The 27,973-nt window shown below is 42.8% G+C and overlaps 1 protein-coding gene across 1 annotated transcript; it reads right to left on the bottom strand.

The window, feature by feature from the left end:
* Nucleotides 1-19: 19 nt before the first annotated feature.
* LOC120021765 (divergent protein kinase domain 1B-like) lies at nt 20-27,951 on the bottom strand. Its single transcript, XM_038965611.1, has 7 exons — nt 27,507-27,951; nt 25,776-25,910; nt 10,092-10,199; nt 9,479-9,655; nt 7,529-7,755; nt 4,820-4,961; nt 20-969 (listed from the first exon to the last, which is right to left on the bottom strand). Exons 1-7 carry the CDS (start codon nt 27,573-27,575, stop codon nt 526-528), a joined length of 1,302 nt encoding a protein of 433 aa, XP_038821539.1. The 5' UTR covers nt 27,576-27,951; the 3' UTR covers nt 20-525.
* Between the last annotated feature and the right edge of the window lie 22 nt (nt 27,952-27,973).

The raw sequence follows: 27,973 nt of genomic DNA, 5'->3' as shown, positions 1-27,973 counted from the left end.
TAGTTTAAAATTATCGCTGCAAGGCCCAGAGCATACATCAACCTTCAGTATGGCTCTAAGAAAAGTACAAGTACCTCGTAAATGACGTAGAGTTTGGACATGCTTCACTTATCGGCGGGTCCTGTAGTTTTGCCCTGGTTGAAGTTCTATTGGGGGGACTCCAGGGTTGTATTCATCAGGGCACACACTATCAACATCAAATTAGCTTTATATAAATTCTTATGTTACAATGATGGCCAATTGTGCACCTGCCCCCTCCAGCACAGATGCTGCGCCACTCAGGAGCCCAGCGTGCCTGACTAGATGTAACAGTAAACAAATCCGGGACACGCCAGGCAAAAAAACAAGGTAGCTGGGTGTGTGTTTAACGCTCATGTTCAACTACTTAGCATAACTGTCACCTAGCTAACATTGGCCACAAATTGAAATATGAAACAGATGGACATCCACAAATGAATGTTACCTCTACCCCTGAGTCAAGTTTTCTAATGAATATGACCCAGGATCCTAGTATCTCTGTGGTCCTCAGGAGTACTGTGTGTTAGAGATGGTCTTCCACAGCAGGGTCTTGAGGTTGTTGAGGACCAATGAGTGGTGCACCTCCATCTGGCTGGCCAGGCTGCTGAGCGTCACACAGGTGCGGAGCTGCTTCTCCAGGTCTGTGCGGAGATCCTGGGGCGCCCCGAACAGCAGGTAGTCTTGTAGCAACACACACACCTTGGCCAGGTTGGGCTGGACCACTTCCGTGTTACACTGCTTCACCAACCTATCGCAGGTGGCCGTGCAGTCACTCCCGAAGGTGCAGTCAGCGTTGGTCTCGCAGTGACGCCCCCGCAGGAACCCACGGACCGCCGTCTCAGACGCCACACTGCGCAGGTCGGCCATCTTGCAGTCGTACTTGAAGTTGTAGCCTACATGGCGCGGGCTGGCGTCACACATCAGGAAGCTGCCATATGCCCCGTGGAACACCTGTTGATAATGTGGTATATAATTAGGTAACTGAATCACACATTAACTGAACTTTTTCTATTCCCAATGATTGTATTTAGTCTCTGTAAATTGTCTGTGCTTTGTCTATGTTTAATGTATGCACAAAGCTGCAAAACAAAATGTCATGGGGATAATACCGTGATCGCATCCGAATACCTATACTAAATAGTAGGCCGATTGAGTATGTGAAAATCGAGTATACTTTAAAATGCCAGATGTCATACTGATTTCGACAAACAATTGATCAATAAGATATGCGCTACTGAAATCATCGAATAACGGGAAACAACGCAATTGAGCATTACCAGTATGCGAAAATAGAAAGCGTCATAGTATGTGAATTTTAGAAAATGGAGTATGGTTTAAATGCCCGGATGTATACTCATTTTGGCTGTTCATCTAGTAAAATAAACTCAGCAAAACAAGAAACATCTTTCAAACATAATTTGTAAAAATCCAAGTAACTTCACAGATCTTCATTGTAAAGGGTTTAAACACTTCCTGTGCTTGTTCAATGAACATGCACCTGTGGAACGGTCATTAAGACATTAACAGTTTACAGAAGGTAGGCAATTAAGGTCACTAAAGAGGCCTTTCTACTGACTGTCTGGGGTGGTGTGCCACAGCATCATCGGACTGAGCTTGTCATTGCATGTAATCTCAACGCTGTGCGTAACAGGGAAGACATCCTCCTCCCTCATGTGGTACCCTTCCTGCAGACTCATCCTGACATGACCCTCCAGCATGACAATGCCACCAGCCATACTGCTCGTTCTGTGCGTGATTCCCTGCAAGACTGGAATGTCAGTGTTCTGGCCATGGCCAGCGAAGAGCCCAGATCTCAATCCCATTGAGCACGTCTGGGACCTGTTGGATCGGAGGGTGAGGGCTAGGGCCATTCCCACCAGAAATGTCCGGGAACTTGCAGGTGCCTTGGTGGAAGAGTGGGGTAACATCTCACAGCAAGAACTGTCAAATCTGGTGCAGTCCATGAGGAGGAGATGCACTGCAGAACTTAGTATCTGGTGTGGCCACCAGCTGCATTGACTGTTACTTTTGATTTTGACCCCCCCTTTGTTCAGGGACACATTATTCCATTTCTGTTAGCCACATGTCTGTGGAACTTGTTCAGTTTATGTCTCAGTTGTTGAATCTTATGTTCCTACAAATATTTACACATGTTAAGTTTTCTGAAAATAAACACAGTTGACAGTGAGAGGATGTTTCTTTTTTTGGTGAGTTTATGATGCATAATGCATTGGAAGAGGTGGGCTGTGAATTATAGGCGCTGGTTCTCTTCAAGTAGCCAAACAACAAAACTAGGCTACTTAATTGGGAAGCTTCTACGGTGGTGTTCAAATGTAAGTGAAGTCGTTTTTGTTCTGCTTTAAGAAATGATCACGGGTATTGCATCCTAGGCTACATCTTTGAAAACAAGTCTTTAAAAATGTTTTATCCATAGTGGATTCCGTTTTCTCATTTAAGTGTTTCTTGGCCTTCGTCATAGCTTTTAAACTAAACGCTAAACCATCTTTTTGATTTCTGAATGTGTTGGCACCGGGCACTCAGGATGTGGCTTCCTTATTGATGTCATGTTAATCAGGCCTTTTGATTTGAACATATGGATTGTTTTTGCTTTATAGGCTACTTATACTGAACAAAAATATAAAACGCAGCATGCAACAATTTTAAAGACTTTAATTAGTTACAGTTCATATAAGGAAATGCCAATTTAAAGAATTTCATTAGGCCCTAATCTATGGATTTCACATGACTGAGATTACTTTCCTGAAACGGGTCACATATCTGTAGACATGTCGCGGGTCACTATTTCACAGGAGAGCCGTTTGAACTTTTGAATCAAAATGTGTTTTTTGGCAAAAATTCCTTCTCAAAACGTGAACTTTCATGTACCTTAATAACAAACTTGTGGGCCTCCCGAGTGACGCAGTGGATTTGCATCTCAGTGCTAGCTGTGCCACTAGAGAACCTGGTTTGAGTCCAGGCTCTGTCGCAGCCGGCCGCGACCGGGAGACCCATGGGGCGGCGCACAATTGGCCCAGCGTCGTCCGGATTAGGGGAGGGTCCAATCGCGCACTAGCGACTCCTGTGCCGGGCGCAATGCATGCTGACACAGTCGCCAGGTGTAAGGTGCTTCGTCCCGAAACATTGTTGCGGCTGGCTTCCGGGTTAAGCGGGTGTTGTGTCAAGAAGCAGTGCGGCTTGGCTGGGTTGTTTCAGAGGACGCACGGTTCTCGACCTTCGCCGAGTCCGTACGGGATGTGCAGCGATGGGACAGGACTAACTACCAACTGGATGCCACGAAAAAGGGGTAAAATAATAATAATAAATAAACTTGTATGCCATCTGTAAATATGAATAAAATAGTTAAATTAAGCCACAGAAAAAGTGAGCAACCTTCCCACTAGCCATGATTGGGCTGGACATGCTGAGAGATGCGTTTGGAATGGTCTGCCATATAGCACGCTTCTGTCTATTTGAGCTGGTCAGTATGTTTAGGTAATCATGTCTTAACGAGGATTTTTATGAAATGTATTGCGTAGTAAAACAAAAAAGACTCCACTATGCAAGTATCCATTTCAATAGAATGTCACTGCAACAACTATTTCAGAGCACTCTCATCAGTGTGCCAGAGCGCAGAAAAACTGATGAATTTACGAAGGCTCAACACCGGTTGAATATCGCCGATGTCAGTAAATGTCGGCAAAAAAGCGTAATTAAATTGTTGCCAGGAGCACAGTTAGCCACCAACGCTTTAGGTATCATGAAAACAGCCTAACCAGCTCTGCTAGGGCAAGTGAAATGGTCAGAGTTTGGGTGGGGGCTGAAGATTAAGATGATTCTTATGGCATTGCACACGGTCAGTGTGAACCAGAGTGACTTGACACAACAGGCCATTGATCACAGATACCTTAAAAAAAAAAAAGTAGGGGCGTGGATCAGAAAACCAGTCAGTATCTGGTGTGACCGCCATTTGCCTCATGCAGCGCGACACACCTCCTTAGCATTGAGTTCATCAGGCCGTTGTTTGTGGCCTGTGGAATGTTGGCCCACTCCTCTTCAATGGCTGTGCGAAGTTGCTGGATATTGTCAGGAACTGGAACACGCTGTCGTGCACGTCGATCCAGAGCACCCCAAACATGCTCAATGGGTAACATGTCTGAGTATGCAGGCCATGGAAGAAATGCCATTTTCTATGCGACATGGGGCCATGATTTATCATGCTGAAACATGAGACGGCGGCGGATGAATGGCACGACAATGGGCCTCATGACCTCATCAATTTATCTCTGTGCATTCAAATTGCCATTGATAAAATGTAATTGTGTTAGATGTCCGTAACTTATGCCTGCCCATACCGTAAACCCACTGTCACCAAGGGTCACTCTGTTCATAATGTTCACATCAGCAAATCGCTCGCCCACATGACACCATACACGTTGTCCGCGGTTGTGAGGCCGGTTGGACATACTGCCAAATTTTCTAAAATGACGGAGGTGGATTATGGTAGAGAAATGAACAATCAATTCTCTAGCAACAGCTCTGGTGGACATTCCTGCATGCCAATTGCACACTCCTTCAAAACCTGAGGCATCTGTGGCATTGTGTTGTGACAAAACATTTTAGAGTGGCCTTTTAATTGTCCCTAGCACAAGGTACACCTGTGTAATGATCATGCTGTTTATTCAGCCGTGGCATACTGCATACTTTGTACGAAATGGTACGTGCTAAATAGTATGCGACGTTGAGTACATGGTATGTAGTACGGTATATGGGCATTCAGACACGGTCAGTATCTTATCTTTACCTCTTCTATGAACTCCAGCAGGCCGATGGTGATGCGGGCCCTCCGGGGCCACGCCGGGGCCAGCCACTGGTTCATCCTGGAGCTTAGGGCCTCCGGGACTAACGCTTGCAGGTAGCTGGGGACCTCCAGCCTGTAGAGGGAGCTGTGAATTGAATGTTATTTTGGGTAAAACAATGTTTAAATCGATATACGCACACACACACACACACACAGTACCAGTCAAAAGTTTGGACACACCTACTCATTCAAGGGTTTTTCTTTATTTTTACTATTTTCATCATTGTAGAATAATAGTGAAGACATCAAAACTATGAAATAACACATATGGAATCATGTAGTAACCCCCCCAAAAAAGTGTTAAATCAAAATATATTTTATATTTGAGAAACTTCAAAGTAGCCACCCTTTGACTTAATGACTGCCTTGCACACTTTTCGAATTATCTCAAACAGCTTCATGAGGTAGTCACCTGAAATGCATTTGAATTAACAGGTGTGCATTGTTAAAAGTTAATTTGTGGAATTTCTTTCCTTTTTAATGCGTTTGAGCCAATCAGTTATATTGTGCCATGGTATTTATTTTTATTTAACCTTTATTTAACTAGGCAAGTCAGTTAAGAACACATTATTATTTACAATGACGGCCTAGGAACAGGGGGTTAACTGCCTTGTTCAGGGGCAGAACGACTGATTTTTACCTTGTCAGCTCGGGATTCGATCCACTACCCTTTCAGTTGCTGGCCCAACGCTCTAACCACTAGGCTACCTACCGGGTGGTATACAGAAGATAGCCCTATTTGGTAAAAGACCAAGTCCATATTATGGCAGGAACAGCTCAAATAGCAGTTTTAGGCTGGGTTTCTGTACAGCACTTTGAGATATCAACTGATGTAAGAAGGGCTATATAAATACATTTGATTTGATTTGAAATAAGCAAAGAGAAACGACATTCCATCATTACTTTAAGACATGAAGGTCAGTCAATCTGGAAAATTTCAAGAACTTTGAAAGTTTCTTCAAGTGCAGTTGCAAAAACCATCAAGCTGCAAAAACCAAAAACCTATGATGAAAGTGGCTCTCGTGAGGACTGCTACAGGAAAGGAAGACCCAGTGTTACCTCTGCTGCAGAGGATAAGTTCATTAGAGTTACCAGCCTCATAAATCAGCAATTAACTGCACCTCAGATTGCAGCCCAAATAAATGCTTCACAGAGTTCAAGTAAAAGACACATCAACAACGGTTGATCAACAAAACACTACTAAAGGACACCAATAATAAGAAGAGACTTGCTTGGGCCAAGAAACACAAGCAATGGACATTAGACAGGTGAAAATCTGTCCTTTGGTCTGATGAGTCCAAATTTGAGATTTTTGGTTCCAACCGCCGTGTCTTTGTGAGACGCAGAGTAGGTGAACGGATGATCTCTGCTACACTCGCAATAACATCTGCTAACCATGTGTACGTGACCAATAATTTTTATTTTTATTTGTGTGGTTCCCACCGTGAAGCATTGGGGAGAAGGTGTGATGTTGTGGGGGTGCTTTGCTGGTGACACTGTCTGTGATTTATTTAGAATTCAAAGCACACTTAAGCAGCATGGCTACCACAGCATTCTGCAGCGATACGCCATCCCTTCTGGTTTGCACTTAGTGGGACTATCATTTGTTTTTCCAACAGGACAATGACCCAAAACACACATCCAGGCTGTGTAAGGGCTATTTGACCAAGAAGGAGAGTGATGGAGTGCTGCATCAGATGACCTGGCCTCCACAATCACCTGACCTCAACCCAATTGAGATGTTTTGGTATGAGTTGGACCGCAGAGTGAAGGAAAAGCAGCCAACAAGTGCTCAGCATCTTTGGAACTCCCTCAAGACTGTTGGAAAAGCATTCCAGGTGACTACCTCATGAAGCTAGTTGAGAGAATGCCAAGAGTGTGCAAATCTGTCATCAAGGCAAAGGGTGGCTACTTTGAAGAATCTAAAATATATTTTGATTTGTTTAACACTTTTTTGGTTACTACATGATTCCATGTGTGTTATTTCATAGTTTTGATGTATTCACTAGTATTCTACAATGTAGAAAATAGTAAAAATAAAGAAAAACCCTTGAATGGTGTGCGAACTTTTGGCTGGTACTATATATAGAGACATTTTTTGTTTACAAGCAAATGTCAAGTTCGAGTGATGCATACACATCCTTACACCAAAGAATGATGTCGGGACCTTGATAAACTTAGCAGTGAGTTAGTGATGACCATGAAAAGACGCAAGTCTGATGGCTATGTTCAACAGGTATATTCTTTATCTAGCTCTATTTGTGATATTGTACCGTGCTGGCTTGCTAATTTGCTAGGTAATCAAGCCTCCGATGACATCGGTGATGTATGTAGACAATAACCATCAGATAACCATCTGATTACGTGTTTGTTAACTTGCAGGAGCTGCATTTGAAGTCAGAGGATTCTGTATCCACTCCCATGAATGTAAACAAAACCATTTCTGATTCCAATCTGCGAGTGCAATTTTTGATGATGGGGCCCGGGAAATGGGTCTATATAAACAAGATGTGCACTTGATCCCAGAGGATATCACTTGAAAGCATAAATTAAAACATGATTGGACTGACTGTTGGTTACAAAGCCAAGAGAAAACCGGAACAATATTTGTTGCATTGTAATAAAGCTTTCTGATTCCAAAGTGGTCCTCACCTGTGGCTCACGCGCTCAGTAACGTACAGGTCACCGCAGAAGCCCAACAGTTTAGGGGTATGCTCCTTCTCCTGCAGAGCCACCATCAGCAAGAACTCGTTAATCTGGAGGAGAGCCCACACAGACTTGGCCTCGGCCAGGGACACCTTGCCGTCCTTGTTGACGTCAGCCAGGGTGATGACACGCCCTACCAAGGTGGTGAGAGAGGGCTGCTCCCCTAGGTTAGACTGCAGGGAGGATGGAGAGAAGAAAATATGAAGTGAGTAAATGTTTACAGGTGACAGTAAGCTATAATGACAATTAGCTATAATGTTATACTTTACGTCAACTACGCAAGGGGGGTAAGTATCAGCCAGTTAAGACTAGAAAACAAGTTGAAATATACACTGAATGTACAAGAATTACAAACACCTTCCTAATATTGAGTTGCACCCCCTTTTGCCCTCAGAACAGCTTCAATTCATCGGGTCATGGACTCTACAAGGTGTCAAAAGCGTTCCACAAGGATGCTGGCCCATGTTGACTGCAATGCTTCCCACAGTTGTGTCAAGTTGGCTGGATATCCTTTGGGTGGTGGACCATTCTTGATACACACGGGAAACTTTTGAGCATGAAAAACCCAGCAGCATTGCAGTTCTTGACACAAAACGGTGCGCCTGGCATTTACTACCATACCCTGTTCAAAGGCACTTAAATATTTTGTCTTTCCCATTCACTCTCTGAATGACACATATATACATACAATCCTTGTCTCAACTGTCTCAAGGCTTAAAAATCCTTTAACCTGTCTCCTCCCCTTCATCTACACTGACTGAAGTGGATTTAACAAGTGACATCAATAAGGGATCAGAGCTTTCACCTGGTCAGTTTGTCATAGAAAGAGCAGGTGTTCCTAATGTTTTATACACTCATTGTATATAATGCTATGTAAAGAGAAAAACTAAACAACAGGTCACTTTTTAGTTCATATAGTCATACACACTATAATAAAAACAAGACTGTGGCATGATTGAAATGTGCTGGATTTCTTCCATGTGACTTCCATTAGATAATTGGCAGGGGGTGACACTAATATGATTCGATCTCACTACAGTTGGGTGGAGCCATTGTGCTGAACATGACTGCTATTTCAGCACCTTGTCTTGCGCTATATTTGGCACAGGGCTTTAACCCCTAGCTTCCTGCTCTCTCTCTCACTTCCCCCTACCGCCTCCTTCCATCACGCACACTCCCTGGGAGAATCTCAATTGCATACTCCTCGTGTCCTCTTTCCTCGCCTCCTTCTCAAAACCCATTGGATGAGAAAGCCAGAGGTCCCTACCCTCTGACCTTCTCCTCCAATGGGGTTTGAGAATGAGGTGAGAAGAGAGGACACGAGGAGTATGCAATTGAGAATCTTCCCCTACGTCTACTGCCTCCTTCCATCGCACACTCTAACCCCTCCTCCCTCCTTTCTCTTTCTTTTCCTATCTCTCTCTCTCTGGGGAGCCAGCAGCATTCTGACAGCACACACACTAGTAATAAGGTCACTCTGCCCTGCCTTTGTTCATTTCCAGCACCGGCTACATGAAGCCTGTCTACAGAGGAACCGTCCCTCAGAGAGACTCAGCTTCACAGTGATTATCAGTTACCATGTTATGTTAGCTTCCGACTCAATATACTGTATCAACATGCCCTAATTTCCCTCCGCCACAAGGTCAAACTAATTTCCAATTATGCTCCTCACTTTTCTATTATAGGTCCCGCGGTCAATGCGTAAATTACAGTAAATTTTTTAAATCTGTAACATTTCTAATAATAACATTATTTTGTGTGATGGATTCAAATGTGCCTGTCTGTAATACTGCCTGTACTGCCTGACATAACCAAAAAACACCAGTTCCGTTGTGGAAAGTTATTATATCTAATCTAACTGTGAGGACTGAGATGAAGGGAAATGAGCAGCCAGACCTTCAGAAAGCTGTGCAGCATCTCTCTGAACTCGTCCATGGAGGTCCCGCGGGTGGGCTTGTCAAACAGGGTCATTTCCTGTCTCAGTACAGAGTCAGGAGCACCGTCTCCCTTCAGAGGCTCCTCCAGACCACACTTAATGACCACAGGCCTCTCCTTCCACACACCACTGTACACCTACAAAAACAGATTTTTTTCTTTAATCTTTATTTAGCTAGGCAAGTCATTTAAGAACAAATTCTTATTTTCAATGACGGCCTAGGAACAGTGGGTTAACTGCCTTGTTCAGTGGCAGAACGAGATTTTTTACCTTGACAGCTCGGGGATTCGATCTTGCAACCTTTCGGTTACAAGTCCAACGCTCTAACCACTAGGCTACCTGCCGCCCCAGATAGACAGTCATTAGGTAGAGTAGGTAGTGTGTGTGGTTTTGTCAAGTGGTATGTGTGCATGTGTAATCACGCAGAGCCAGACATGTGTCTACGTTTACTGAAATATACTCCGGCTACCTTTACACCAGCTGTCAAGTCTGGCGAGCAAGATTAGCCGGTGTAAGGTGGTTGTACCTTGTGAAGTGTGGTTGGCAGCTGGTAGGGCTGTGTGTGCGTATTACCTGATGTGTGGAGGAGGTGGACATGCATCGCTGCAGGGTCAGAGTCCTTTCCTCACATAGGGCCTTGCAGGATGACCCTGAGACAATGCCGCTTCTGTAGTGGTCACACTGGCACAGACAGACATGAAACCAGAAATACATTAATCAACAGGAAGAGGACCCAAGGATCCTACAATCTCTTGCTCATATGTATTATGGCCCAAATCCCAACCGCATGCAAATCATGTATACTGTAGATGTCAATAGAGAATTTCAAAATTCCCACATAGATTTTCTTATTTTCACCCCGCGAGATTCTATCGGTTCTAGTTAGCTGTGCTTCCATGGGGCAAAAGCCAGCATGCTTTTGTGATTCTGAATGGCCTGATTGCTAGCAAGAATGACAACTGGGGAAGCGTAAGTGGCTCGTTTCAGCTCATTTCATCTTGTTCTTGATACCATGTCTATTTACCAAGACTGTTTATCTGTATTTTTTGCAGCTGTCTATTTACCACCACAAACCGATGCAGGCACTAAGACCGCACTCAATGAGCTGTATAGGGCCATAAGCAAACAAGAAAATGCTCATCCAGAGGCAGCGCTCCTAGCGGCCGGTGATTTTAATGAAGGAAAACTGAAATCTGTTTTACCTCATTTCTACCAGCATGTCACCTGTGCAACTAGAGGGATACAACTCTGGATCACCTTTACTCCACACACAGAGACACATACAAAACTCTAGATCACCTTTACTCCACACACAGAGACACATACAAAACTCTAGATCACCTCTACTCCACACACAGAGACACATACAAAACTCTAGATCTCCTTTACTCCACACACAGAAACACATAAAACTCTAGATCTCCACACACAGAGACACATACAAAACTCTAGATCACCTCTACTCCACACACAGAGACACATACAAAACTCTAGATCACCTTTACTCCACTCACAGAAACACATACAAAACTCTAGATCACCTTTACTCCACACACAGAGACACATACAAAACTCTAGATCACCTTTACACCACACACAGAAACACATACAAAACTCTAGATCACCTTTACTCCACACACAGAAACACATACAAAACTCTAGATCACCTTTACTCCACTCACAGAGACACATACAGAGATGTAGATCACCTTTACTCCACTCACAGAGACACATACAGAGATGTAGATCACCTTTACTCCACACACAGAGACACATACAGAGATCTAGATCACCTTTACTCCACACACAGAGACACATACAGAGATGTAGATCACCTTTACTCCACTCACAGAGACACATACAGAGATGTAGATCACCTTTACACCACACACAGAAACACATACAAAACTCTAGATCACCTTTACTCCACACACAGAAACACATACAAAACTCTAGATCACCTTTACTCCACACAGAGACACATACAGAGATGTAGATCACCTTTACTCCACTCACAGAGACACATACAGAGATGTAGATCACCTTTACTCCACACACAGAGACACATACAGAGATGTAGATCACCTTTACTCCACTCACAGAGACACATACAGAGATGTAGATCACCTTTACTCCACACACAGAGACACATACAGAGATGTAGATCACCTTTACTCCACTCACAGAGACACATACAAAACTCTAGATCACCTTTACTCCACTCACAGAGACACATACAGAGATGTAGATCACCTTTACTCCACTCACAGAGACACATACAGAGATGTAGATCACCTTTACTCCACTCACAGAGACACATACAGAGATGTAGATCACCTTTACTCCACACACAGAGACACATACAGAGATGTAGATCACCTTTACTCCACTCACAGAGACACATACAGAGATGTAGATCACCTTTACTCCACACACAGAGACACATACAGAGATGTAGATCACCTTTACTCCACACACAGAGACACATACAGAGATGTAGATCACCTTTACTCCACACACAGAGACACATACAGAGATGTAGATCACCTTTACTCCACACACAGAGACACATACAGAGATGTAGATCACCTTTACTCCACACACAGAGACACATACAGAGATGTAGATCACCTTTACTCCACACACAGAGACACATACAGAGATGTAGATCACCTTTACTCCACACACAGAGACACATACAGAGATGTAGATCACCTTTACTCCACTCACAGAGACACATACAGAGATGTAGATCACCTTTACACCACACACAGAGACACATACAGAGATGTAGATCACCTTTACTCCACACACAGAGACACATACAGAGATGTAGATCACCTTTACTCCACTCAGAGACACATACAGAGATGTAGATCACCTTTACTCCACACACAGAGACACATACAGAGATGTAGATCACCTTTACTCCACTCACAGAGACACATACAGAGATGTAGATCACCTTTACTCCACACAGAGATCTAGATCACCTTTACTCCACACACAGAGACACATACAGAGATCTAGATCACCTTTACTCCACTCACAGAGACACATACAGAGATGTAGATCACCTTTACTCCACACACAGAGACACATACAGAGATGTAGATCACCTTTACTCCACACACAGAGACACATACAGAGATGTAGATCACCTTTACTCCACACACAGAGACACATACAGAGATGTAGATCACCTTTACTCCACTCACAGAGACACATACAGAGATGTAGATCACCTTTACTCCACACAGAGATCTAGATCACCTTTACTCCACACACAGAGACACATACAGAGATCTAGATCACCTTTACTCCACACACAGAGACACATACAGAGATGTAGATCACCTTTACTCCACTCACAGAGACACATACAGAGATGTAGATCACCTTTACTCCACACACAGAGACACATACAGAGATGTAGATCACCTTTACTCCACACACAGAGACACATACAGAGATGTAGATCACCTTTACTCCACACACAGAGACACATACAGAGATCTAGATCACCTTTACTCCACACACAGAGACACATACAGAGATCTAGATCACCTTTACTCCACTCAGAGACACATACAGAGATGTAGATCACCTTTACTCCACACACAGAGACACATACAGAGATCTAGATCACCTTTACTCCACTCACAGAGACACATACAGAGATGTAGATCACCTTTACTCCACTCACAGAGACACATACAGAGATCTAGATCACCTTTACTCCACACACAGAGACACATACAGAGATGTAGATCACCTTTACTCCACTCACAGAGACACATACAGAGATGTAGATCACCTTTACTCCACTCACAGAGACACATACAGAGATGTAGATCACCTTTACTCCACTCACAGAGACACATACAGAGATGTAGATCACCTTTACTCCACTCACAGAGACACATACAGAGATGTAGATCACCTTTACTCCACTCACAGAGACACATACAGAGATGTAGATCACCTTTACTCCACACACAGAGACACATACAGAGATCTAGATCACCTTTACTCCACACACAGAGACGCATACAGAGGACCAAAACTCTATCCTCCTGATTCCAGCTTACAAGCAAAAACTCAAACAGGAAGTACCAGTGACGCGCTCAATACGGAAGTGGTCCAATGAAGTGGACGCTGAGCTACAGGACTGGAATATGTTCAGGGATTAATCCGATGGCATTGAGGAGTTCACATCAGTTACCGGCTTCATTAATAAGTGCATCGACGACGTCGTCCCCACAGTGACCGTACGTACAGTGGCTTGCGAAAGTATTCAAAGTAAACACCATCATCCCAGAAAACCCTGAACCCACTAGAAATTCGCATACCGCCCAAGGTGTGCGTGCTCAGTCCCCTCCTGTACTCCCTGCTCAACCATGACAGTGAGAGGACGTTTCTTTTTTTTGCTGAGTTTAGGTCCCAAAGTGCTCTTCCAAACGTTGGAGGTGAGCGGGCATCACTCGTGTGGGACACTCTTTCTTCGGAATCCACTGATTTGGTCACTCATCTATTTCATGTTTTTGTATTTCCCCTGCAAGCTTGCATTCAGTTTCCCAAATATGTCTGTTACATAGGCAAGGAGACACATTTTCTTTTCATCACACAAAACGTCAACAAAGTCCGTTTTTTTAACATCCATTGTGAATGACAACAGTTCCTCTCTCAGTTAACAAAATATTTCCAACACTCTCCTCCTCGATAACCACTGAGCCTCGGTGTGAAATAGCAAATTGTCATGCTCTGATCCCATATCTCCGCACAGTTTTGCAAACAGGCGTGCACACAGTGGATGTGGTTTGCTCTTGGTGTATCATACAATGCGTCCATATGGCAGAGGGCGACAAATGCATAACTAGATTGCAGAGGCCTGACCACCGTCCCATCATAAATGGAGCCCACTCTGTGCAAAAACCCACCATTCTATCCCACTAGCCGATGGTGGTCCATTTTGCAGCAGCGTAGCAGGCCTAGCAATTCACTGATTCAAGTTCGGCCTTTTCCCGCGATCTAAGTGCGCACTCTCGTTGGTTTAATTTAATTCTCCTTTTAGATTTGAATTATTTTAATTTTTTTGTGAATATATTTAGTATAGTTGTATCTAAAATGAATAACTTTTACATTTTCAATATTTGCATATTTCTGGAATTCCTTGAGGATGGCCCTCCCTTTCCTCCTCTGAGGAGCCTCCACTGTTGTACATATTGTATTACCTTAACTACCTCATACCCCTGTACATCGACTCGGTACTGGTACTCCTTGTATACAGCCTCGTTATTGTTTTAGTGTTACTATTTCCTTTTTTTATATAGCAAATATGTCTTACTTTTTAACTCTGCATTGTTGGGAATGGGCTTGTAAGTAAGCATTTCACTGTAAAGTCTACACCTGTTGTATTTGGCGCATGTGCCCAATAAAATGTCATGTTTTATTTGATGTCTTGTTTTGAGGTGTTTTCACTTATTTCATGTCAATGCTAATATAGCAAAAACATTGCTAAGCATCAACTCTAACAATGTACATCAGAGACAAGTGCTCATTGTGCACATTTATTTATGTTTACAATAAACACTGGAGACTAAATATAGCTTACAACAATCTAAGCCAACCCAGTCTATTTTACCCCATAGTTGCGCACAAGTTGGTTTTGTTGCTAAACAACAAACCCGTCCATAGGTAGTCGTCCCAGGACTGAGCTTCATTGTTGACACTTTAGTGATGTAACACACACACACACTAAAAAGATCTCTAAAAGAAAGTTTGCAGAAGCCGCAAAAAGAAGTGGTCACAGCTAGGGTTGTACATTTTGGGGAATATTCAGAGGTGGAAACTTTCCGTAGGAATTAACGGGAATATATGGGAATTAACGGAAATATATGCAAATTAATATTAATACCATTTAAATGTAGATGTTTTTTGCATTGGATATATTTACCATATGGAGACAGAAACCTTATCATAAGCAGACAATTGCAAATGATTAAATCCTTCCAATATAAATAAAAAACACAATTTAGTTACGAATGTAACTTTATTTAAATTAGTTGACTCTTAACATGGGATGATTTCACTGAACAACAAAAGAGAATATTGAAAGATCCCAATGATCCATCACATCTCCCCAAAACATTTTCAACATACATCTGTAAAATGATAGTCTAGAAACTAAAGCTTTGGTTGTCTTCCTCTCAGGCTTCCATGTCTTCTCCCTGGACCTCCTCAATGTCCACGTCCTGAACATCAGACTGAGGCCTCATCTTCCCTGTCACTTTCCAACCTTGTTGAGGATGGCTCGTTGTCAGGCTCAAAAGGCTTCAAATTTGCCCGGATGGCCACCAATTTTTCAACTCTTGTATTGGTCAGCCTGTTGCGTGCTTTGGTGTGTATGTTTCCAAACAAGGACCAGTTGCGCTCTGAGGCGGCTGATGTTGGTGGGATTTGGAGGATGATGGAGGCAACAGGGGAAAGAGTCTCAGATCCACAAAGTCCCTTCCACCAGGTGGCTGATGAGATATGTTGGCAAGACTGCCATATTGCATCTCCATCTCAAAGCCCTTGTACTTCGCCAGACTTCCAAGAACCTTGCCCTCATCCAGGCCAAGGTGGCGAGACACAGTAGCGATGACACCATAGGTCTTGTTGATCTCTGCACCAGACAGGATGCTCTTGCCAGCATACTTGGGGTCCAACATGTACGCTGCAGCGTGTATGGGCTTCAGGCAGAAGTCTTCGCGCTTTTTGAGGTATTTCAGAACTGCAGTTCCCTCTGCTTGGAGCAACAGTGAAGTGGGCAGGGCAGTACGGATTTCTTCTCTTTCATCTGTAAGCAGAGTCTGAACATCAGACAGGATGGCATTGTCTCCCTCAATTCGTGCAATGGCTACTGCTATAGGTTTCAGGAGTTTCAGGCTGCTTACCACTCTCTCCCAAAATGCATCATCCAGGAGGATCCTCTTGATGGGGCTGTCCATATCGGCAGACTGATCTAGCCATTTCTTGGAGAGACTCCTTCCCCTCCAGGAGACTGTCAAACATTATGACAACACCACCCCAATGGGTGTTGCTGGGCAGCTTCAATGTGGTGCTCTCATTCTTCTCACTTTGCTTGGTGAGGTAGATTGCTGCTATAACTTGATGACCCTTCACATACCTAACCATATCCTTGGCTCTATTGTAGAGTGTATCCATTGTTTTCAGTGCCATGATGTCCTTGAGGAGCAGATTCAATGCATGTGATGTGAGGGTAGGACTCCTCCACTTTAGACCAAGCAGCCTTCAAGTTCGCAGCATTGTCTGTCACCAGTGTCACCAGTGCAGCATTGTCTGTCACCATACCTTTTGTGGTCCAAGGTCATTGATGACTTACTTCAGCTCATCTGCAATGTAGAGACCAGTGTGTCTGTTTTCCCTTGTGTCTGTACTCTTGTAGAATACTCGTTGAGGGGTGGAGATGATGTAGTTAATTATTCCTTGCCCATGAACATTCAACCACCCATCAGAGATTATTGCAATAGTCTGCTTTCTCTATGATTTGCTTGACCTTCACTTGAATTCTGTTGAACTTTGCATCCAGCAAATGAGTAGATAAAGCATGTCTGGTTGGAGGGGTGTATGCTGGGCAAAGAACATTCAGTAATCTCTTACAATATACATTGCCTGTGAGCATCAGAGGTGAACCAGTTACATACACAGCTCGAGCAAGACATTCATCAGCATTTCTGACTATGTTCCTCCATTGAGTCAAAAAAACTTCTGATTCCAGGAGGACCATGAGCTGTTGCTATCGATAAGGTGTCTGATTCATCATTTTCACCTCGTAATAGAGGTAGAAGGACTTTTGTCAGACTGCTTGTTGTGAGCAATGAGGTAATTTTATGCACTTGGCCAGATGATTCTGCATCTTTGTTGCATTCTTCACATATGATTTGGCACAGTATTTGCAAATGTACACAGCTTTTCCTTCTACATTAGCTGCAGTAAAATGAATCCACACATCAGATAGTGCCTGTGACATTTTCCTGTAAACATAAGAGAAAAAAAAAAAAAAATCCATGTACAGATAAAAAGTTAAGTAGTTAGATTAAAAACTCCTTTGTAAGATAAATGTTTTAAAATGAAACATGTATGGAAACAGGTGAATTAACACTCCTCAGTTAGCAGGCTCAAGCAAGCTAAAACCCACATGGTAGCAAAAACTAACTTGCAGAAATTGTTAACATGTTAGAAATTATTTAAACAAACTTTGCTGTAGGCTACTATTTACTAGTTAACAAAAAAATCGGTTCAATAGCATCTCATTAGTGTGCAAGATCTTGAGAATCAGCTGTACATGTGATGGAAGAATGCACCGCGCATGCAGAGGGTTGCAATTCCATTGAAATGGGGATAGTTTAACCAAAATATGCCACAAGACCTAGAATTGCCTTGTGTATCCCACAAAAAAAGTTCACTGTTATACGCTAACTCTTTTGATGATTTTAAGCAAAATTCCCAGGCTTAACTCCCCATGGAAAATTTCCAGAAATGAACCGGAACCTTTCTGACCCTTTGCAACCCTAACCACAGCATAAAATAGCATGCTTTTGGGGTGTGAGATAATCGTGCTTGGGAAACATCCAGGCACCCTGCCAGCCTGGAGCTAACTCCACTGTTCTAAGTAAAATGAGATCCACCCAAACAGTATGAATCATACCAAACAAAAAGAAAGACTAAAGACTATAGGCTGTGACCTCCTCCTCCACTGAATGGTGGTTGCTATGGTAATATGACTTCATTTTGGACACTTTGGATTGCGAGCCAACCAATTAAAGGACTTTTTAAAATTATTTGTTTATCTTCCTTTTGGGGGGGTGGTAATTCTGCAGGCCCAGCTACTGTAGTTGTCCTTAATGTCGCAGTAATGTGCAGATTACCCTGGGAGTACACACAACATTGCCAACACTCTTACACACACACTGAATCCCAAATTACCCTTATCCTCGGCCCTCGCCTCCGCCTTTTGCACAAGTGTCCACAAAGCTAAGGGAGTGAAAATTAGGGAGGGTGGGTGAGATGGTGGGTGTCGAAATCTTATTTTTTGTGCTTTGAGGCAGAACAATCCTCCTTCCCTTCCTCTCATCTCTCCTTGTTTCTCCTCTCTCAGACACTGTTTTCAATGTCTTGTATGTCCCGAGAGAGCCTGCCTCCCTCTCGCAGCACAAAGAAGAGTTGGGCACAACAGTGCTGCCGTATTCATCACAATACAAAGATAGAGAAACCAAAACAGGACCACCTCAGGCTGTCCATTAATCTTCACACTTCGTCTCTTTATCTCTCATGATCCTTTACTACTTCAATGTGTGTGTGCTGACTGCTGAGCAACAAACACAAGCACTCCCAACCACTTCTGAGAGCCTTCAGAAAGAATTCACACCCCTTGACTTTCCATAATTCGTTGTATTACAGCCTGAATTTTTTGGGGTCACTGGCCGACACAATACCCCATAACAAAGTGGAATTATGTTTACCAAAGAATTTTTTTTATATGAAAAATTAAAAGCTGAAATGTCTTGAGTCAATAAGTATTCAACCCCTTTGTTATGGCCTAAATAAGTCAATATTTGCTTAAAAAATACATATGTTTCATGGACTCACTCTGTGCAATAAGTGTATAACATGATTTTTGAACAACTCTCTCATCTCTGTACCCCACACATGTAATTATCTGATCTGATCCAATACCTCATACAAAAAGGGCACCTATTGGTAGATAGGTATTTTTTTTTAAAGCAGGCATTGAAAATCCATTTGAGCATAGTGAAGTAATTAATTACACTTTGGATGGTGTATCAATACACCCAGTCACAACAACAATACAGGCGTCCTTCCAAACTCAGTTGCCGGAGTGGAAGGAAACCACTTAGGGATTTCACGATGAGGCCCATGGTGACTTTAAAACAGTTCGCGTTTAATAGCCTGTGATAGGAGAAAACTGAGAATGGATCAACAACCTTGTAGGTAGTCCACAATACTAACCTAATTGGCAGAATGAAAAGAAGGAAGCATGTACAGAATAAAAATATTCCAAAACATGGATCATGTTTGCAACAAGGCACTAAAGTAATACAACAAAAAAATGTGGCAAAGCATCTAACTTTTTGTCCTGAATACAAAGTGTTATTTTTGGGGTAAATCCAACACATTACTGAGTACCACTCTCGATATTTTCAAGCATAGTGGCGGCTGCATCATGCTATGGGTATACTTGTAATCGTTAAAGACTGGGGAGTTTTTCAGGATAAAAAAAATAAAACGGAATGGAGCTAAGCACAGGCAAAATCCTAGAGGCAAACCTGGTTGTTTGCTTTCCACCAGACACTGGGAGATTAATTCCCCTTTCAGCAGGACAATAACCTAAAACACAAGGCCAAATATATACTGGAGTTGCTTACCAAGAAGACAGTGAATGTTCCTGAGTGGCCGAGTTACAGTTTTGACTTAAATTTGCTTGAAAAATCTATGGCGACCTGAAAATGGTTGTCTAGAAATGATCAACAACCAAGTTGACAGAGCTTGGAGAATTTTTAAAAGAATAAATGGGCAAATGTTGCACAATCCAGGTGTGAAAAGCTCTTACCCAGAAAGACTCACAGCTGTAATCACTGTCAAAGATGCTTCTACAAAGTATTGACTCAGGGGTGTGAATACTTCTGTATTTCATTTCAAATACATTTCTAAAAACATGTTTTTACTTTGTCGTTATGGGCTATTGTGTGTAGATGTGTGACAATATTTTTTGATTTAATCCAATTTGAATTCAGGCAGTAAAAACAAAATGTGGAATAAATCAAGGGGTATGAATACTTTCTGAAGGCACTGTAATATTTGGTTATTTCTCATCACTGATTATCACAGGGAACAATGAAGCTAGAGTAGAGTGACTTCTCTTGTGGCCGGGCTATCAGACAAGCCAGAGATACAGGCTACCTCCGAAATGGCATCCTAATCCCTATTTAGTGCACAACATTTGTCCAGAGGGAATAGGGTGCCATTTCGGACGCAGCCACTCTGTTACATCACTGATTTCTCATCCAGTGTTAATTACTTTTAACTGGTCCCCATTTGCTACAATATTATAAGAGGAACCATCTTTCCCTCAGCAGCTACTGACACATGCAATACAGATTTCCTTTTCCTCTTTAAATGCTTTCCATCTGACAGTTTCCATCGCCATATAAAGGGTGGATGCACCTGTGAATAATCAAAGGTGTGTGTGTGTGGACAGTGTTGGGGAGTAATGGATTACAAGAAAACTAATCAGTTACCAGCTAAAATATTGTAATCAGATTACATATACTTGAAAAAATTTGATGATTACTTTTAAATTCAGAAAGGATGTTTGAGCAAAAATTATTTGACACCTTTCTGTTTTGTCAATGACATTGAAAAAAGGCACAAATTTAAGTTTGTTCTTCCTGAGCGAGTCCGACCACAAATCAGAGACCACTATGATGACACACCAAATGCGATTAATGGATTGCGGGAAAATAACAGGAATATGCTTTTGAAGGCTACGGGTCCAAGCTATGTCTTCCAATGTTGCGACTGCTGTCGGCATCCAAAGTGAATAACTGCTTGGAAGTAAGGACGACAGCAATGTTACGTAGCCTACGGGCAATACTGATGTAAATTATTATTGATATCTAGGCTACATAGTGCCTTACAGACTGTGGTTGTTGTGGATGGCTGTTCACAAATGTATGTGTACTTTACAAATGAAGATTGAATTGAAGAAGTTCAAGCTGCCTATCAATCATTGTTTTGGCAACAAGAGGTGTATTAATTACAGAAACCGTTTACCATTTAAAACTTCTTCGGGATCGGTGTCCCTTCCACAGGACAGTTGAGCTAACGTAGGCTAATGCAATTAGCATGAGGTTGTAAGTAACAAGAACATTTCCCAGGAAATGGACATATCTGATATTGGCAGAAAGCTTAAATTCTTGTTAATCTAACTGCACTGTCCAATTTACAGTGAAAGAATACCATGCTACTGTTTGAGGAGAGTGCATAATTTTGAACATGAAAAGTTATTAATAAATATATTAGGCACATTTCGGCAGTCCTGATACAACATTTTGAACAGAAATGCAATGATTCATTGGATCAGTCTAAAACTTTGCACATACACTGCTGCCATCTAGTGGACAACATATAAATTGGACGTAAGCTGGAATAATACATTATGGCCTTTCTCATGCATTTCAAAGATGGTACAAAAACAATAAAAAATAACGGTTGGTTTTTTCTTTGTATCATCTTTTACCAGATCTATTCTGTTATATTCTCCTACATTCCTTTCACATTTCCACAACGCTCAACATGTTTCCTTTCAAATGGTACCAAGAATATGCATATTCTTGCTTCAGGGCCTGAGCTACAGGCAGTTAGATTTGGGTATGTCATTTTAGGCGAAAATAGTTTTTTTTTAAAGGGGCGTATCCTTACGGAGGCAAACAGCACAAAACAAGACAAAAACAGCGTTTATTTTTCCAACTACAAGCAATGAGCCCAATCAGTCCTCCATGACAATTACAAATAACTACAAAAGATAAGGCTAATTAGGCATTGGTTTTGGGGTTATGCTCAGGTAAAACAATTTAGCTAATCTATATTTCCAAGTCCTACTCTTAAAGATCAAGGCATATTAAATTAATTGGAATGACTGGAAATCTGACAGTTTAAAAAAATATATATGTCAAAATATTTCCTAACGGTATTACTATCTGTCGTAGAAAGCAATGGGTTAAAGAAGCCTACATAACCAACCCATAAAGTAAAATGCAACATCCATTTATGGCCAGTTATGTAACCTCTAACATGCTTCTACTTTTAAAAATCCACCTTTCCAGAAACAAGTCTCTCACCATTGCCGCTTGTTATAGACCCCACTCAGCTCCCAGCTGTGCCCTGGACAGCATATGTGAATTGATCTTCAGAGTTTGTACTGTTAGGTGACCTAAACTGTGACATGCTTAACACCCCGGCCCGTCCTACAATCTAAGCTAGATGCCCCCAATCTCACACAAATTATCAAGGAACCTACCAGGTACCACCCTAAATCCGTAACAATGAGCACGCTCTTAGACATCATCCTGACCAACTTGCCCTCTAAATTCAACCAGGATCTCAGTGATCACTGCCTCATTGCCTGCGTGCGTAATGGGTCCACGGTCAAACGACCACCCCCATCACTGTCAAACGCTCCCTAAAACACTTCAGCGAGCAGGCCTTTCTAATTGACCTGGCCCGGGTATCCTGGAAGGATATTGACCTCATTCCGACAGTAGAGGATGCCTGGTTGCTCTTCAAAAGTGCTTTCCTCACCATCTTAAATAAGCATGCCCCATTCAAAAAATGTAGAACTAAGAACAGATATAGCCCTTGGTTCACCCCAGACTTGACTGCTCTTGACCAGCACAAAAAGATCCTGTGGCGTTCTGCATTAGCATAGAATAGCCACCGCGATTTCCAACTTTTCAGGGAAGTCAGGAACCAATATACAAAGTCAGTTAGGAAAGCTAAGGCTAGCTTTTCAAACAAATGTGCATCCTGTAGCACTAACTCCAAAAGGTTTTGGGACACTGTAAGGTCCATGGAGAATAAGAGCACCTCCTCCCAGCTGCCCACTGCACTGAGGCTAGGAAACACTGTCACCACCGATAAATCTATGATAATCAATCATTTCAATAAGCACTTTTCTACAGCTGGTCACGTTTTCCACCTGGCTACCCGTACCCGGCCAACAGCTCTGCACCCCCTGCTGCAACTTGCCCAAGCCCTCCCCCCGCTTCTCCTTCACCCAAATCCAGACAGCTGATGTTAAGAAAGCGCTGCAAAATCTGGATCCCTACAAATCAGATGGGCTAGACAATCTGGACCCTTTCTAAAATGATCAGCCGAAATTGTTGCCATCCCTATTACTAGCCTGTTCAACCTCTTCCATATCGTCTGAGATGCCCAAAGATTGGAAAGCTGCCGCAGTCATCTCCCTCTTCAAAGGGGGAGACACTCTAGACCCAAACTGTTATAGACCTATAACCATCCTGCCCTGCCTTTCTAAAATCTTTGAAAGCCAACAAACAGATCACCGACCATTTTGAATCCCACCGTACCTTCTCCGCTATTCAATCTGGTTTCCGAGCGGGTCATGGTTGCACCTCAGCCACGCTCAAGGTCCTAAACAATATCATAACCGCCATTGATAAAAAACAGTACTGTGCAGCCGTCTTCATCGACCTGGCCAAGGCTTTTGACTCTGTCAACCACCGCATTCTTATCGGCAGAGTTCAGTGTGTCAAATTGGAGGGCCTGTTGTCCAGACCTCTGGCAGTCTCTATGGGGGTGCCACAAGGTTCAATTCTTGGGCTGACTCTTTTCTCTTTATATATATCAATGATGTCGCCGTTGCTGCTGGTGATTCTCTGATCCACCTCTATGCAGACGACACCATTCTGTATACATCTGGCCCTTCTTTGGACACTGTGTTAACAAAACCTCCAAATGAGCTTAAATGCCATACAACACTCCTTCTGTGGCCTCCAACTGCTTTTAAATGCTAGTAAAACTAAATGCATGCTTTTCAACCGATCGCTGCCCGCAACCGCCCGCCCAGCGTCACTACTCTGGACGGTTCTGACTTAGAATATGTGAACAACTACAAATACCTAGGTGTCTGGTTAGACTAAACTCTCCTTCCAGACTCACATTAAGCATCTCCAATCCAAAATTACATTGGCTTCCTATTTCACAACAAAGCCTCCTTCACTCATGCTGCCAAACATACCCTCGTAAAACTGACTATCCTACCGATCCTTGACTTCGGCGATGTCATTTACAAAATAGCCTCCAACACTCTCGTTGGCTGGCCCTCGCTACATATTCGTCGCCAAACCCACTGGCTCCAGGTCATCTATAAGCCGTTGCTAGGTAAAGCCCCGCATTATCTCAGCTCACTGGTCACCATAGCAACACTGACCCGTAGCACGCACTCCAGCAGGTATATTTCACTGGTCATCCCCAAAGCCAACACTTCCTTTGGCCGCCTTTCGTTCCAGTTCTTTGCTGCCAATGACTGGAACGAATTGCAAAAATCACTGAAGCTGGAGTCATATCTCCCTCTCTAACTGTAAGCATCAGCTGTCAGAGCAGCTTACTGATCACTGTACCTGTACACAGCCAATCTGTAAATAGCACACCCAACTACCTCATCCCCATATTGTTAGTTATCTTCTTGCTCTTTTGCCCCCCAGTATCTCTACTTGCACATCATCATCTGCACATCTATCACTCCAGTGTTAATGCTAAATTGTAATTATTTCACCTCTATGGCCTATTTATTGCCTTACCTACCTAATCTTCTACATTTGCACACACTGTACATAGATTTTTCTATTGTGCTTTTGACTGTACATTTGTTTATGTGTAACTCTGTGTTTGTGTCGCACTGCTTTGCTTTATCTTGGCCAGGTCGCAGTTGTAAATGAGAACTTGTTCTCAACTGCCCTACCTGGTTAAATAAAAAATGTAAAAAATGTTTAAAAAAACATACCCCAAACCGAGGCCATGGATTACAGGCAACATTTGCACTAAAGAGTAGTGCTGCCGCTTTCAAGGAGCGGAACTCTAACCCAGATGCTTATAATAAATTCCGCTATGCCCTCCGACGAACGATCAAACAGGAAAAGCGTCAATACAGGACTATGATTGAATCGTACTACACCGGCTCCGACGCTCTTCTGATGTGGCAGGGCTTGCTAACTATTACAGACTACAAAGGGAAGCATAGCCATGAGCTGCCCAGTGACACGAGCCTACCAGACAAGGCAAGCAACACTGTAGCATGCATGAGAGCATCAGCTGTTCCGGACGACTTTGTGATCACGTTCTCCGTAGCCGATGGGAGTAAGACTACTTGCATTGGCTATATTGTAAAAATGTATGAAAACAAAATGTATTTAAGGTTATGTTAGGCAGAGTTTGCAGCGTGGTTAGGGTTAAGTTTAAAATCAGATTTTATAACTTTGTTGCTGTGTCAGATACTAACCTGCGCCTCTTTCGGGGAAAGTAGTCTAAAAGTAACAGAAGGTAATCCAAAAGTTACATTACTGATTCCAATTTTGGACAGGTAACTATTAACTGTTATGGATTACATTTAGAAAGTAAGCTATCCAATCTTGTGAGCACACTCATACTTACGATGACCATGTGGCAGACATGTCCTCGGCAGAGCTCGGAGTAGGAGGCATACTGCATGTAGAGGACCCAGCTGGCCACCAGGATACCCAACCAGGCCAGCAGCAGGTACTTCACCTTTAACACCGGGAGACGACTCTACATGGGAGAGAGGAAGAGACCATGGTCATTCAGTAGATGCTTTTATCCAAGGCGATTTACAGAAGTGTCAGCATTGTATGTGGCTCACGCGGGAATCAACTTATTGCCAGCAGCATGCTCTAACTTACTGGGCCATTGGCACCTGTATTTACTGTTATGTTGTGCCGTGCCAGAGTGGGATATTAACAAAGTACACATTATTTTTAACAGATTCCCTGTTGTTGAACCTTCTCATGTGCAAAGAAATCTGCAGCCACCCAAGCCATACTGTTCTCTCTGTTTCCGCAAGGCAAGCGGTAGGGGTGTATCAAGTCTGACACCGACAGGCTCCTTAACAGCTTCTACCCCAAGCCATAAGACTGTTAAATAAGTAACAAAATGGCTACACAGACTGAGTTTAACCAATTTTTTTTGCACTGTTTTTATGCACACTGACAGGGCCCTACACACACATAATATGCACATACATTAATAATGGCTCTACACACACGCACTAACATAGAATCATCTACGCTGCTGCTACTCTGTTTATCATATATCCTGATGGCTCATCACCTTACCCCCCCACACACACAGTAAATATGTTACTGAAACTGACTGCCCCTGTATATAGTATGCTTACTTACATTCTCATGTTCCTTATTTGGTAGAGATACTCTTAATGATCTGCTATGAAAAGCCAACTGACATTTACTCCTGAGGTGCTGACTTGTTGCACCCTGGACAACTACTGTGATTATTATTATTTGACCATGCTGGTCATTTATGAACATCTTGGCCATGTTCTGTTATAATCTCCATCCGGCACAGCCAGAAGAGGACTGGCCACCCCTCATAGCCTGGTTCCTCTCTTGGTTTTAGCCTTTCTAGGGAGTTTTTCCTAGCCACCATGCTTCTACACCTGCATTGCTTTCTGTTTGGGGTTTTAGGCTGGGTTTCTGTACAGCACTTTGAGATATCAGCTGATCTAAGGGCTATATAAATACATTTGATTTTTCTCGTGTTTTTGTTCTACCTTGTTATTTTTAGTATTACAGCGTTAAAGATCACTGCACTGTTGGGTTTAGAGCTTTCAAGAAAGGCATTTCACTGTACTTGTGCATGTGACATTAAAAACGTGAAACTTGAAACTAGCCTTGCCATTCCTGGCACCATTCTTTTACTTCTCAAACAGGTTGATTGTCATATGAATATGACATATGAACAATAACTTTTGATACATAAGTGAAGTAGGCCTATGTGCAGCCATATGCTCTGGGGGAAGTAACTTGTCTCGATTTTCATGCAACTTGCCAAGCCACCATTCAGTTTCTGAGCCATGACCGCAGCCAAAAACGGAGGCTTGTGCATCCATCTCCAAAATGAATACCACAGATTTATATCGCTCAAATCTTTCCACGTTGATATTCAACAGCACCTCATTGTCCACAAGGCAAATAACCTGTTTTCACCTTTGTTCAGCCAAAATAAAATGCACACACTGGTTTATGGTGTTATTAGGCCTACCTAATTATACAGAGAGAGTTCTTAATGGGTAATTATCTGATGGCCTAAGGCACAAAAACGCAGGCAAATCACAGGTACTTGTCCCACCTGCAGCCCCTTCGACAGAGGGCAAAACAGCACCAGGTGCACGAGTCTCCGTAAACCTCTGTGCATCATGAGCGATTAGGACGCGCTCGGGCTGGAATGGCAAATCACTGAACCGTATTCCCGTCGAGTCACATCCTTGAGACCAGCATTTCCCGTCTGAGCACAATAAACTAACATCACTCGTTCAACCCAATAGCATTCAGTATTATTCGCATTTGTCGTGCGATATTTGCATGAGGGGCAAAGATCTTTTGTGAAAACTAAAAACAAAATCATAAACAGTCCAGAGCGACGGCGATGAGTCAGGTCAGCGAGACAGAGGACATCGTTTCATCATCCTATTTAACAAGAACGCCATTATTTTTGCAGAAAATAAAAACCGATCCAAAGCTTTCACCCATCCTTGGGGAAAAATACAAAGTGCAGCGATATTTCGTTCAGATCATGCAGAACGACATTCTGGCCAC

The sequence above is a fragment of the Salvelinus namaycush genome, chromosome 26 (genome assembly GCF_016432855.1).
Source record: "Salvelinus namaycush isolate Seneca chromosome 26, SaNama_1.0, whole genome shotgun sequence".
NCBI lineage: Eukaryota > Metazoa > Chordata > Actinopteri > Salmoniformes > Salmonidae > Salvelinus > Salvelinus namaycush.
This window is presented reverse-complemented; position numbering and strand designations above follow the sequence as displayed.

Coding starts and splice junctions, on each gene's coding strand:
- LOC120021765 (XM_038965611.1), bottom strand. CDS start 27,575: ATGATGCACAGAGGTTTACGGAGACTCGTGCACCTGGTGCTGTTTTGC. Junction 4,962..7,528: donor ACTGAGCGCGTGAGCCACAG/GTGAGGACCACT, acceptor TTCAATTCACAG/CTCCCTCTACAGGCTGGAGG. Junction 970..4,819: donor TGCTGGAGTTCATAGAAGAG/GTAAAGATAAGA, acceptor CATTATCAACAG/GTGTTCCACGGGGCATATGG.